The sequence below is a fragment of the Beta vulgaris genome, chromosome 9, assembly GCF_026745355.1.
Source record: "Beta vulgaris subsp. vulgaris cultivar EL10 chromosome 9, EL10.2, whole genome shotgun sequence".
Classification (NCBI taxonomy): Eukaryota; Viridiplantae; Streptophyta; class Magnoliopsida; order Caryophyllales; family Amaranthaceae; genus Beta; species Beta vulgaris.
In genome coordinates this window covers 45,812,397-45,826,773 of record NC_079210.1, presented here as the reverse complement: position 1 = coordinate 45,826,773, position 14,377 = coordinate 45,812,397, and the positions used below count along the sequence as shown (strand labels likewise).

Sequence of the window (14,377 nt, the reverse complement as noted above, 5' to 3'; positions counted from 1 at the left end):
ATCTTATGTTGCTTAGCGATATGCAAATACATTTAGAGGTGACGACGGGTGAATAAGCCGATTGTGCCATCATTCCACTAGTGACTTACATGTAAAAATGTTTGTTCATAGGCTTCTTTTCATTTGTAGTGGCACCCATAAATACGGTTTTGGGGTGCACTTTAGGTCTCACCCTGTTGTTATTCATGGACTATTGTTAATATGATTTTTCTGAAACGCAGACAACTTTAGATGGTTATTTGGGCATTACATGTTATGATGTTACCTAGGAATTGCTCGATATTTTTGAAGTTGTAGACTTTCGAGGGGATGACATTCGCCAAGCGCTTGCTTGCCTTCATCAGTGTTTGGTTTGCTATATATACTCAGACCACATATTTTTCCAAGGCACACACAATATTATCGGAAAGTACGGGAACTCTGTCCGACTCGAACTCAATATGAATTTAACCCTTTGACTGAGAAGTTAAGTTATCTGATATTTTTGGTTACTTGGAATTTGAGGATGAATTTCGTCCTCTAAATACTTTTAATCCATATTGATATAAGTTGTAAAAAAAAGAATATTATGAAATCTCATTCACAATTTTCTCATCCTTCTAATAGTTCAATTTTAACTCATACTCCCTCCGATCTTTATTAGTTTACCCATTCTTTTTGCACAAAGTTTTAGGAGAAACAATGTTGCGGGACATAGAAGAAAAGAAAAACTATTATTTTATTTTAAAGTTGAATGCATGTGTGATGGAAAGTTAGTGGTCCAATTTCAAAAATAAAAACAAAAGAAATGGGTAAACTAATAAGGGACATTCCAAAAACGAATACGGGTACGCTAATAAAGACCGGAGGTAGTATATTGTAATTCAATTTTAACTCATATTGTATTGAATATCGGACAGGAAAGAAATGAGTTTTAGTTATGAAGTTTCTCTTAACTTTGTTCCTAAAATCATCTGTCCAAAAAGCCCATGACCTGCGGGCTCTGCCTGTCAAAAAAAATATTAATAAACATACAGAAATATGAAAGTAGTATAACACAATAATTGGGTATTGATCATCTTGATTAAATGGTAGCAGCCATATAGCTTGAGATAGCAACCTCATCACATTCCTGGCAACAGTAAATAAACCTGCTTGATAGAGCATGTGCTCAGTATTCTCATCCATGTAAGCTCCTTATACCTGGAAATTCATCCACCAATCCCAGTTTTTCAAGTATCAATTTTTCTTGCTTTGCGTATTCAATATCAGGGTTTTCTGTGAAATTTGAATGTAAAGCATTCCCAACACAATCCACTATTGCTGAAGTAGTCATGGATGATTCTATACATAAGATAGCAGTAACGGCATCCAACTGAGTCACCTCGTTCCTGAACATCAGCCTTGCATGAGCCTGTGCCAACCGAATCAGACTTTCCAACATTCGTACTGTTATCCTTGCTGCATTTTCTGTCCCAGATCTCCGTTGTAGTTGGTAATAACTCGAGATTACTTTCTCAGCTTCCTTTGTAAGAACTGGCTTAAAATACCCTTTAACAAAACTAAAATACCTCCTCAACATAGAAAGAGACCAAGAATTTGTCAAATCTTCTGCTTCTTCTCCTTTGCTTGGTTCCTCCTCTTCAGCAAGGATATGAGATGAAACAACTTTATCCCATTCCGGGTTTTTAGTGTCTAATAAAACCAGAACTATATCGAATCTGCTCAGTAAGGGACCGGAAAGTGTAGTATTGACTGATAGAGGTTGGCTAGGATCATATTGCCCCTTAGGATTTGTGGCCCCAAAAACAATGGTTCTTGTACTAAGAGTTGTCACAAGACCAGCTTTTGCAACGCTGATTGTTTGTTGTTCCATGGCTTCGTGTATAGTAGCTCTGTCATGCTCCCTCATACTGTCGAATTCATCAATGCAGCACAGCCCGCCATCAGCTAATACAAGTGCTCCGGCTTCCAACATCCACTCACCAGAATCTTTCACAGCAGTGACAGTTAACCCAGCACTTGTGCTTCCCAATCCAGTAGTAATTATAGCTCTGGTACTTAATTTAGCAGCAAATTTCAAGAATTGGGACTTTCCAGTACCAGGATCACCCACTAGAAGTAAATGGGATTCTCCTCTGATCTTTGTCCCTGAAGCATCAACATGCTGCACACCACCAATAAGGGTTAAAGCAACAGCCAGCTTCACAGTGAAGAGACCAAATACCTGGGGACATATACCCTTGAGAATTTCATTCCTCCCTTTCAGTGGGGTGTTGCTGAATCTTTCCCAAAATTTCTTAAATTTGATGATAGTTTCATCAGGGATATCTATCTCGGATTTAAGCTTATTAGTTTGTCTAACATGATTAGCGACCAAAACAGGTTCAAGATCACATCTAACATCTTTCAAATCTGAAGACCATTTTGCAGTCAAAACCCCAGTAACAATCACGTCATCTCCAGCCTTAACAATGTCAACAAGGTCATTCTGCAGGATGACACGTATTGAACGAGGGATGGCTCCGACACCCAGCAGTTGTGCGCTTTCTTGGATCTTGATTTCTTGGTAATCATGGTATTTGGTGCTGTTTTCAACAAGCACAAACTTATTGCCTTCACATTCCTGGTCTTTGTCTGCTAGACAAGCCAATGGTGGCCTTATAACACTCCCGGTTTCTAATTCAGGATAAACTGGGAAAACATTCTTGCATTTTCTACATTCATATCTTCTTTCCCCTTCAATAGTCTTGATTGCACCTGATCGTATTACTGTCCCTTTCAGGGTCAGAAGCATGTTTCTATGCTTCACCCTCACCTTTCCAATGCTAGGATATGTTTCTACACACGAACACAACAATATACCACCCAAACAACCAAAGATTAACAAAATTTGTACTTTGTAACGCCTTCGTGGCTCATATGGATAAATAAAAAAAAATAACTAAATTTCCTATTATCCGTAAAAGACAAGCATTTTGAAAAGCCAATTTTGAGTTTGATAAGTGCGTGACTATACAATGCAAACTCTAATACTCCTACCTTTTACTTGGTGAAATCAGAGATTTAAAGCAATAAGCCAATAACAACACAAAAACACAAAGTTTGAAATTTACCCAGGTAATATTTCCAAATGCAATCAATTGAATATTTGCCAAAATTAGAAAATTTGGAGAATAGAGAAGACAAACCAGGAGATTCAAGGGGTGAACCCAGTATATTAATGCGAACATGAACATTTTCCTTAATTGTGGAAACTGTTCCACCTTCAAAATCCTTCAAAATCAATTTCTGGACAGTCAAATTAAAATTCCCAGATTAGGAGAACTTTTACTAATTTCGTACAATATACCCAGATTATACAAAAAAAAAATTACCCAGATGCAATTTTTCTTTCCAATTTCATAACCAGATAAAACTTTCTTCTAATTAACTACCCAGATAAAATTTTCTTCTAATTAAATACCCAGATAAAATTTTCTTCTAATTAAATTCCCAGATAAAATTTTCTTCTAATTAAATTCCCAGATAAGAATCAGTCCAAATTGACCAAAATTTACTAATAAACTAGATAAATATTGCTGGAATTGGAAGAAAAAAAAATCAGTCCTTACCTGAGCAGAAATAGCAGCACAATCGAATTTCGGCAAGTAATCGGCGGGTTTGGAGAAAATGAGCTGAGCAACATGTAGATGATCGTTCATGAGCTCTGCAAAACTGAAAATGGAATAATAAAATTATTGAGAGTTAAAAGAAAAAAAAAAAGGGAGGAGAAAGAGCATACTCGATGAAAAGAGGGTAATGAAGGCGAGAATCTGGAGAGAGAATGAGTGAACGAAGTTGATCTGAGTGATTGTTAGTGAGGAAAGTGACCATTTCTCTGTTAATTTCATTGTTTGTTGGTATCTCCTGCAAATACATTTTCTGGAAAAGTGAGAGTGGGATCTTCGGCAAATTTGGGGTTCCTCTGAAATTAAGCGGGAAACAATCTGGATGTGTGGTTAAACCAAAGAGTTCATTTTTTTTAGACCCATGTGATGCATTTCATTGTTTGTTGGTATCTCCTGCAAATACTCAAATTAAGCGGCAAATTTGGCATGTTCTCCCCAACTTATTTTCAGTTCAGTTCAATTCAGTTCAGTTCAGATCAGTTCAGTTCAGTTCAGACCAGTTCAATTCAGCTCTTGACAATACTTTTACTCTCACATATCACTATTCATTTCAGTTCAATTCAGTTCAGTTCAGTTCAGTTCAGTTCAGTTTAATTCAGTTCAGTTCAGTTGTTTTACGCCGAAGAGAACAAGTACAATAGTTCGGCGGGTTCTTGTTAGTCTTTAAGTTTTTGTCATTCTCTCTTTTTTCCTCTTTTTACCTCACATCCTATTAAACTCCCGCCAATTCATCTTTTTTTTTCTCACAATGCTTTGGTTGGTCTTACTTGGTCTTCTATTTCTCTTCCATACTTTTACTATACCCGACCATATACTCTATCTCCTATCCAATGCTTATTTTCATATGAAATAGATGATTTAAATAAAAAAAAGCTAATTAGATTACGTTAAATTAAATTACGTTAAAAGCTAATTAGCTAATTAGTTTACGTTAAATTAAATTGGCGTTAACTTGACATAATAGTAACTATATGCTAATTAGCTTACATTAAATTAAATTATGTTAACTTATATAATTAATAACAACGAACACATTACATAAGATAGATAATTCAAAACACACAAATACATGAAATTTGATACATAAAGATAGATAATTTAAAAACACACAAATACATACATGAACTTTGAAATCACTTAAGCAATTAAATAAAAGTTACTTAATCAACTTGTCGATTAGGCCCAAACTTAAGCCATATGTGTTCAACCAAGTTATTTTTTAGTGAGATGTGAGTTTCCGCGTCTCGCATCTCGGATCTTCTTTTCATGTATGAACCTAAATTTCACGTCTCGACTCTTGTTCTGCACAACTAACGAGTCTCCTCTGGCTTGGTTAGATGACCCCTCGCTATTTTGAGTTTGAACTTGATCATATACGTTTGAATCTCGGTAATTTTGATAAGTATCACGCTCATCTTCAACAATCATATTGTGCATGATGATACACCCTATGATTATTTTCCAAAAATATGTCCTTATCCCACGCGAGAGCGTGTTCGTAAATGATTGCAAATCTAGCTTGCAATACCTCGAATGCACATTCTACATACTTTCTAACAGCTTCCTGATGTTGTGTGACTAACCTTTGTTTGGGGGAGCTTTATTGCGGGGATGAATGTTGACCATCTCGGATAGATGCCATTGTAAGATAGTAACCCATGTTATAAGTTGTCCCATTGACTAAGAAGTTGACCTCTAGAGCTCTTCCTTGTAGAACATCATCAAATACGAGAGACTTCTGCAATACGTCTATATCATTGCATGAACTCGGGGTGCCAAAAAAAGCATGTCATATCATAAGTCACTTGAAGCAACCGCTTCTAAGATTATTGCTGTTGTTTTGCTTCTTCCTTGGTATATTCTTTTCCAGCACCGAGGACAATTCTTTCAGTTCTAGTGCATGCAATCGATGCTTCCCATCATGCCTGGAAGCCACAACGCTCGCCTCATGTAGGAGACGCTCAATATCATTTGCATTTGACTTCCTCAAGTATTCAGGTCCAAATCTAGCAACAACCCCTTCGAAAAAATGAAGAAGACATTCTCTAGCAGGGTATAGAGGTTCGTCTAAAGAACTCGGGGTATAGAGGACTGTTACACCTTCAACTGTTACACCTTCGATAATAGGAAGGAAAACATGCTTGTGCATATGAAATCTTCGAGGAAAAACATTCTCGGGGTATAGAGGTTCGTTGCTGAAATAGTCATGAAACAATCTTTCATGAGCTTCCTCATATTTTCTGGTGCAGGATACAATTTCTTCTTTGTTCTGTTGCTCAACATCAACAGACTGACTCCATTCTATGTAAATTTGAACCATGTAATTAAAAATTCATAACCTAAACTAGAAGAATTGGAATCATAGTTCATTTTGGAGATATGTTGATTGAACTGGTGTTTTCTAGAATATAAAAGATTTAGCAGAAGAAATGGATGGAGTTTTAATTTTATGATTCAAGTTATATTCTATTATATAGGAAAAATCCATCATATGTACATAACAATAATTTATTTACAGATTAGACATATCAATGCAATGTAGGAGTATACTATACAATGTGGAGTAGACAATTCAATGCATCACTATATGTCATACTATTCAATGTCAGATGAGTGGACAATTCAATGCAATACTATTTGTGATTAGACAATTCAATACGACAACAACAATAATAATGATAACGATAATAATAAAAAAAAGTAGAATAATAATAACAACAATAATAATGATGATAATAATAAGTAAAATAACAATAATAATAATAACAATAATAATAAGTATAATAATAATGAAAAGGATAATGAAATGAAATAATAATTATAACGATAATGATACATTGATAATGAAAAGTTACGACACATTCACATTAAGAATTAAAATACGATACAACTACATTGCAAACTAAAACCAATTTAAAACATGAACACTAACTAAACATATTTATTGTTATATTGTAGCTTAAGTTTTTGATACATCTTTCTCTCATCCAAATTTTGAACTTCCTATCTTCCTCTTTCGTTGATTCTCTCAAGGCATCACGCTCCTTTTGATACTCAAGCAAGTCTTCTCCCAAATTAATCCTCCTCGTAAATTCTGAAGAGGATGGAGACATGGATATTGAGGCTTTTCTCCTACTCTTAACTTTCTTGATGACATCCGGACGTTTTGAGCTCACATCTTCTTCTGGACCAGACCGTTTTGAGCTTCCTTCGCTCATTTGGGTGCCATCTGCCCATTTGTCGTAGTGTTTCATAACATTCCATGCATGCTCCAATGTAAATCGGGGCCCATGGGATTTTTTTCCACATCTCACGGGCTTCATCCAGGACATGTTCGTCATTGTAGCCGGACCAATTCTTCTTTTTCGCCTCGATATATATCCTGACCCATGCATTCATATCTCCGTTGTTTTTTTCCAACGACTTGTAAGAGCTTTGAATGTCCTTGGGCATAAAGTTGGATTAAGTCGTCGTGACTTTTCCTCACTCTCAAATACTAAACCCCAGAAACCATCACAATTTTGGTCGTTTTCCTTCAACACATCTCCTCTACACTCTAGATACGTCGAAATGAGTGCATGATCTTCATCTGCACTCCATTAAACTTTGGTGTTGTGGCTTTTTTTTGAAGGAGTGTTTTGAATTTCTTGTGATTGAATTTCAAATACATCGTTTTCATGAGGTTGTTCATGTTGTTGTGAAATATGTTGGGATACAGGAAAAGATGGTTGAGCTTGTTGTGGGATAGATGATTAGAACTTTGTTAAGATGTGTAGCTTGTTGAGATTTTTGGTAATTTGATTCGTTTTGGAAAAACATAAACATTCTTTGGAATTCCGGATTCTGTAACACACTTGGATTGATTTGGAAATTATTTTGGGAATTTTGTGGGTGGTTTGGATTATTTTAGAAGTAATTAGGATTATGTGAATCCATAATATTGACTTAGTTTAAGTAATATTAGGTAACAAAGAGTAATTAGGAAAAAAAAAGGGAAGAAGTGTGGTAAACTATATGAAATTTGGGAACAATTTATTGATAAAATTATTTTATAGCCGTTAATGTAATTTTTTTAAATTATTATCAGATTTTTTTTTAACGTTACAAGTTTTTGTAACGTTTAAAAATTACCGTTACAAACTCAGATGAAATGGATACATAAAAGCGCAACGTGGCGGGCTTGCATTTGTTGGTCAACGGGCCTTTGAAGCGCGTCAGGGCCACTGACAGCAAGCTACAGCCTTGGGCCCATCGTGTTGTTGAGTGATGCGTTTTGTGAGAGCTTGTTTTGTCTCTCTATCTCCATTTTTCTTCCAACGCTGCGTTTCACAAGGGCCCAATAACAATTTCTCGCTAGTTGCTTTGCCATGCGTTGTTCCTCATTTGTCCTGTGCACTCCATTCGAGATGCATATTGTCTGAAAATCTAGACCAACCAACCCCAAGGGACAAGTGTCCCAATAACAAAACTAAGTAAAGCTAGCTTTATTATTTGCTAGACCAACTAAAAACTAGTCCATTGTACATGCTCTTAAGGTCATGAGTGACCATTTACAAGTGTATCGATGCCTCAAAGCTAAGCAAACATTTGGTGACCTATAAAGTCATTCAAAGGTGGAATTAGAAAGATGGAAACTATGTTATGAAATGCAAGACAATGTTGAGGGTTCCAAAGAACCAAGAGTCATCTAAAGGCAACCTAAGACCCTACAAAAAATTTGGGAACAAAAACATGGCGGAGCCTAGAAAATTCCAAAAGTGGCTTGCAAATAGCTAAATTTGAAGATTATACAACTTTCGTACATTCTTCGGTCCAATCAACGAAAATGCATCTTGCAATCATAGTAAGTCATTTAGAAGCATCCTCAAGCCTTAGAAGGGGTATATGGCGGCTTTTTTGGAACCATTTTGAGGTGGTATTTAGATGACGTGTATCACACAATCAAAGACATTTTAAGACAATGAGGAGGTTCTCAACCAAATTCATCCTAAGCTAAGCCATCACGAGGTCTATGAAAATACATGCATGATTTTGGATCTTCTCGAGCCCAGGGACCAATCCCCATAGGAGACCTCCTAAGATCATGGAGGACCTTTAAGAGCATTTGAAAGCATTATCAAGACATACGGTGGCCTCTAAAACCATATTGGGATGGGGACCCTTTGTCTTTTCCCAAAAAGTCATTAGCGACTTGTTTTACATCAATCCAAATCTTCCCTCAAATGGTTCCGAACGTTAGCATATGCCTTACATGGCATGAGTATTCTGTGGGTTTGATGCTCGAGTTTTGGAAATGTATGAAAGTGCGTATTATCCAAGACTTTTTTCGTGCCATACATGTGGATGCCATAACATGGAAGTACATGCATGATTTTGGATCTTCTCGAGCCCAGACACCAATCCCCATGGGAGACATCCTAAGATCACGGAGGACATTTGAAAGCATTATCAAGACATACGGTGGCCTCCAAAACCATATTGGGATTGGGACCCTTTGTCTTGCCCCAAAAAGTCATTAGCGACTTGTTTTACATCTATCCAAGTCTTTCCTTAAATGGTTCCGAATGTTAGCATATGCCTTACATGGCATGATTATACTATGGGTCTGATGCTCGAGTTTTGGAAATGTCTGAAAGTGCGTATTATCTAAGACTTTTTTCGTGCCATACATGTGGATGTCTTTAGATGACTCGTGTGTTATTGAGACTCTCCACATCGCCTCAAAATGTCTTTTAATTAAGACTTGTTTATATATTTGTAGTTCCACCCCGATATGCCTTGGAATGCCACCATATACTCATAATACTTACATAATGCTAGGACTCGAACCCGCATCAATGAATGGTTAGAGGCTTTGAAAAACCACCAAACCAAATTGGATCATCATGATTATAATTGTGTTTAATTTCTTATATTTCGTTTTTTTTTTCTATTTTCTTAGTATTTTCCTTTTTTTCTAGATTTTTGAGTATTTAGTTAGACCCACTGAACCCATGTTAAATCTGTCAGTGACTTTATGTATGCTTTCAAATGGCTCCCGATCCTAGAATGCATCCTGTGAATCGGAGTGTATTTTCTTGATCACAACTAATATTATAATCTTTATGGTGCATTATAGTGTGAAAATATCATGATTGTTCTTGTTTTTTAAAAAATAAGGCTATTTTATGTACTCTTACAGCATATTGTTGTATGGGGATTCTTACTACTTAGGTGGGAACTAATCTTTTTCCCTTAAAAAAAGTTTAGGCTCCGTTTGGTGTGGAGGAAAACGTTTTTCAGTAAAATGATTTTCCCCATTTTCCATTATTTGGTTGGTTTTCAAAAAAAGGAGTTTCTCCATATTCCCGTTGTTTGGTTAGTTTATGAGAAAATGAATTTTCTCATTTTCGTTTTTTGGTTAGTTTATGAGAAAATGATTTTTCCCATTTTCGTTGTTTGATCGGACAATGTATTTAAATAGGAAAATCAAAGCGGAAAAGAGTTTTCCATCCCTTTGTAAACATTTTCCTCCACTCTCTCATTCCCAAAATCTCCATTTCCCCTTCTTAGTTTAATAGTTTTCCATCAAACCAAACAAATGAATTAAAACTAATATTTATTCGCGTTTTCCATTGAAAAATATTTTCTGTGAAAAACCATTTTCATGGAAAATTTTTTCTATCAAACAAATGGACTCTAAATACTAGAATGGTAATAGGGTCACCAATATATTGGTATTTGGTACTAATTTAATGAAATCGGGTCCAACAATTCTATTCCAGTTCCTACAAATTAGCAAAAAGTCTTGGGTGGATCAGGTTCACAATAATTTATTATGCATCCAAACTGACTTTATCACACAAAAATGGGTTATATTAGAAAATAAAAAACGACTATATCATACGAAAATTGAGGTATATAAAAAAATTAACTATGTATACAAAAACGGACTATATAAAAGGTGATTATATCATATAATAATTGACTAAATCAAAAGAAACTGACTAAATCAAATTAAAACTGACTATATCATATGATTTCGCCACACAATAAGTTATTATGAACCCGATCCATTCAAGTTTTTCTGAACAAATTTGACCGATAAATATCCTATCTTGCTCACCCTAGAACCTATGTCTCTCTTGTCTCTACTCTCTACGCAACAAATAAAGAAGAAAATCAATCAAAATCTACTAATTATTACATGCTAACCTATTATACTTAGAATTTGTCCTATAATACATTGTCTATAGTCATTTTTTAACAATAATGCATGGTTCAAATTTATTTAATTATTTTACTCATCAATATATACACGAGAATTTTCTTCCTTATATGTTCGATAATGAGATCCCAGAGAGCAATTGTAACTCTGAATTTAGTCTATAAGGTTGTGCTTAAGATAATTGACAGTCTATAGTCTATACCTTAATCATAAAACATCTCAAGCAAGCAGTCCCACCTTCTTTCTTGCATTTGCATCAAAATAATAGGATAATATGGAGGTGACGATCCACGAATTTGTCATTGATAATTTTTCGGGCTTACAAAACTTGAGTTAGATGATAGACACAACGACATACAAAAATAGTTAATTGATGTTGTAGGCGAATAGTCTATTATTTGTGGATGTCAACTAGTTTATTAGTTAGACAAAATTTTTGGGAGGTTGTCTAAAAAAGTTAGGATCAAATTTCATCTATATCATTTGCTTTTGTAGCTCTCCCAGTACTAAAAAGTAGGTCCGCTACTTGGACAATACAAGTCGTTTATTATATTGTTTGCTAACTACTTTAACGATATATAACCTTAGCTTTTTAAAAACCTTTATTAATTTTTTGAGATAAATCTAACAATATCTCACATGATGATATATAGCAGGCAATGGTGGGAAAATGCGATAAAAAGTTCTATAACTTTTGGACCCCCCCCAACGCAAAACTAATAAAATGTTGTAACTAAATACAATGAAATAAGTAATCAGTGTCACTCGATATATCACCGTCAATTTTTAGTTTTTGGATTTAAAATTTTCATAGTCATATTATATAAAGTATATTATGAACTTGAAATTAGTCATACTTAAACTAATCATGTCTTTATTAGTGCTATAACAACTAATAACAAAAAATAGAAAACTACAGTTTAATTTCCATGTCAGTTTCAAATCTTTACTTTTAAGAATTTTTGAAGTCAAATAACATAGGTTGCATATTAAACTTTTTTCTTGATAATTTTGTTTTTAATTTTGAAAAAACTAAAAACTGAAAACAAAAGGCAATAGTGAATAGACCTAGTCTTCTTCCGTTTTTTTCATATTTTTATTTCTTGTTTTGAGAAACCATAGAAAATTTTAAGCAAACTGATGGTGAATTGAACATGTCGGTCTTTGTCATTGCAAGTTTGTAACTACATAGTTGAGTATTCTATATACAAAGGCTCAATAACGAGATATATAAGTTAGACCTATCAAAACGTGTAAAATATATCATTTTTCGATCCTCGTTTTCACAATAAGTGAATTCAAACCCCTTTTATTATTGAGACTTCAAACCTTTTAATATTGTTTTAGTTCTACATAATATGATTAAAACCTACCCAATAAGGCAAACAAAAATATACTTAATCAGTAAATATCAAAAAATTAAACCTATAAGGAAATAAATTCTGTTGATTCAAACAGTGTGCATGTAATCCACAATTCTTTTTATACCCTAGCTAGCTACCAACCCTCCTAATTTCTTCATTCGACATTCATCAACCTCTTCAATTTCTAAAACTTTTCCTTAAACTTTCTCCTAATTAGCTATATCCTTCTCAATTTCTTCATGTCTACTTCTGCAAAAAAGAATAGAGGTCGTCAAAAGGTGAAAATGGCACGTATGGAGAAGGATAGCAATCGACAAGTTACCTTCTCTAAACGTCGTTGTGGTCTATTTAAGAAAGCTAGCGAACTATGCACCTTATGTGGTGCAGAAGCTACAATTATCGTCTTCTCACCAGGGAGAAAAGCCTTCTCCTTTGGCCACCCTTCGGTGGAGACGATAATTAATCGCTTCTTGATATCAAGTTTTTCTTCAACCTCGGACTCAGAGAGCGAACAAGCACTCGCTGAGGCTGATCAGCGAAGTGCTAGTGTTCGCGATCTTAGCCTAGAACTTACCTTAATAAGCAATCAAATGGAGATTGAAAAGAAAAGAAGTGAAGAGATTAATGAGATAAAGAAGGCTAAAGAGAGACATAATTGGTGGGATCAACAAATTGAGAAACTTACATTTCAACATTTGGTTCATTTGAAAACTTCCTTAGAAGAGCTTAAGAAGAATGTTGTTCAACATGGTAGAAATCTTATCATGTTAGAGGCTTCAAATGATGCTACTAATAATACTCATCAATTTCCTTACATGGGGATTAATTATCCTATGTTAGGATGTTATGATGGTGCTTTCTTTAATCCTAATGGTGCTGGTTTTATTCAATATGGACAGGATTATTAATAGCTCGATCTCATGGGAGTTTTCTATTATGCGAAATTAAGGAAGATTTTAATTTGATTAAACACATAAATAAGCATATTATTGTTCTTTATTTTTAATGTATGAATATGATACATTGGTACCATTTTTTCAGCTTGTTGAAGTTCATTTCATTAGTTTGTATTAGTTAATTTTAATTCCTTCAAAATTATATGTACTTTATTAATTATTATGGAACCACAAATTTTTTAGGTGTTGTTATGGAACCACAGTTCAAATATATTAGTCCACACAATTTAAGAAGACACTCTAGACAAGTCTTATTATTATTATTACTAGTTTTATATGCACACGATGTATGTGAAAATAAGTAGAATTTTTTTTAGGGAATGTAGGAAACTAAAATAATTGTAAAGTATGGATTTTGAAATTGTTGACAGTTTTCTTTTTATCGTTTTTTACGTTTTTTACTTTTTTAATTAATTAGTTAGTTCTCTTTTCTTTTTAAATTAAAGTAAGCACTTATTCCTTTTCTTTTTCTTTTTCTTTTTCTATTTTTCGGTGTCCTACCCCTCTTGATATATAGAATAGAGATTATTATTATTATTATTATTATTATTATTATTATTATTATTATTATTATTATTATTGTTATTGTTATTGTTATTGTTATTGTTATTGTTATTGTTATTGTTATTGTTATTGTTGTTACCAATGTTGTTTCATAAGATTTCTTTCAGAAAAAAAATGTTATTTCTTAAGATTTATGCGCAAAGTCTTATCTCATCTCTTTTCATACATAGCGCACCTATACCCCGCACATCGGCACATCTACAATTGTACACTAGCAAAGCTCACTAACTTCAATTACTTGCTTTGTTGCTATTGGAAGCCATTTTTTTTACATCGGAAAAATTTACATTGAGAATATTTCATTTGCTGCTAATTCCAAAGGCACACCTATATATAAGGTCGAACTTTGACGATGGATTTTTCTTAGGGACTCGGACTGTATTGCTTTATTTTAATACATGTTGATAAACTAAAAATACACATATACTATAAAACTATTCTAAGAAATATTAATGTCAAAGAAAAATCTTGAGAAACATGTGTGCTTTTTTTTATATAAAGTTGATCATTTTTTTTTTTACCAATATGAGTTCATTGATCATATATTTGGTTATATCATGTGCATGATATATCCAGGTTTAAATTTTGCTCATTTGCTCATTTAGAACTCTTATTTTTATTACATTTTGCTTATTG

The 14,377-nt window shown here is 34.0% G+C and overlaps 2 protein-coding genes across 3 annotated transcripts; one reads left to right on the top strand and one right to left on the bottom strand.

Moving 5' to 3' along the window:
- Window positions 1-856: 856 nt before the first annotated feature.
- LOC104904228 (probable DNA helicase MCM9) lies at window positions 857-4,224 on the bottom strand. 2 transcript variants are annotated; one of them, XM_019251980.3, is made up of 4 exons: window positions 3,764-4,224; window positions 3,594-3,696; window positions 3,171-3,255; window positions 857-2,820 (listed from the first exon to the last, which is right to left on the bottom strand). In XM_019251980.3, exons 1-4 carry the CDS (start codon window positions 3,898-3,900, stop codon window positions 1,160-1,162), a joined length of 1,986 nt encoding a protein of 661 aa, XP_019107525.1. In that variant the 5' UTR covers window positions 3,901-4,224; the 3' UTR covers window positions 857-1,159. The 2 variants fall into 2 exon arrangements, with proteins under 2 accessions (XP_019107525.1, XP_019107524.1); XM_019251979.3 differs by having other exon boundaries at window positions 3,171-3,270; window positions 3,764-4,222.
- An 8,281-nt stretch (window positions 4,225-12,505) lies between these two features.
- Window positions 12,506-13,129, top strand: LOC130590235 (agamous-like MADS-box protein AGL62). The gene has a single exon (XM_057392281.1). The coding sequence runs from the start codon at window positions 12,506-12,508 to the stop codon at window positions 13,127-13,129; it is 624 nt and encodes a 207-aa protein (XP_057248264.1).
- Window positions 13,130-14,377: the final 1,248 nt, after the last annotated feature.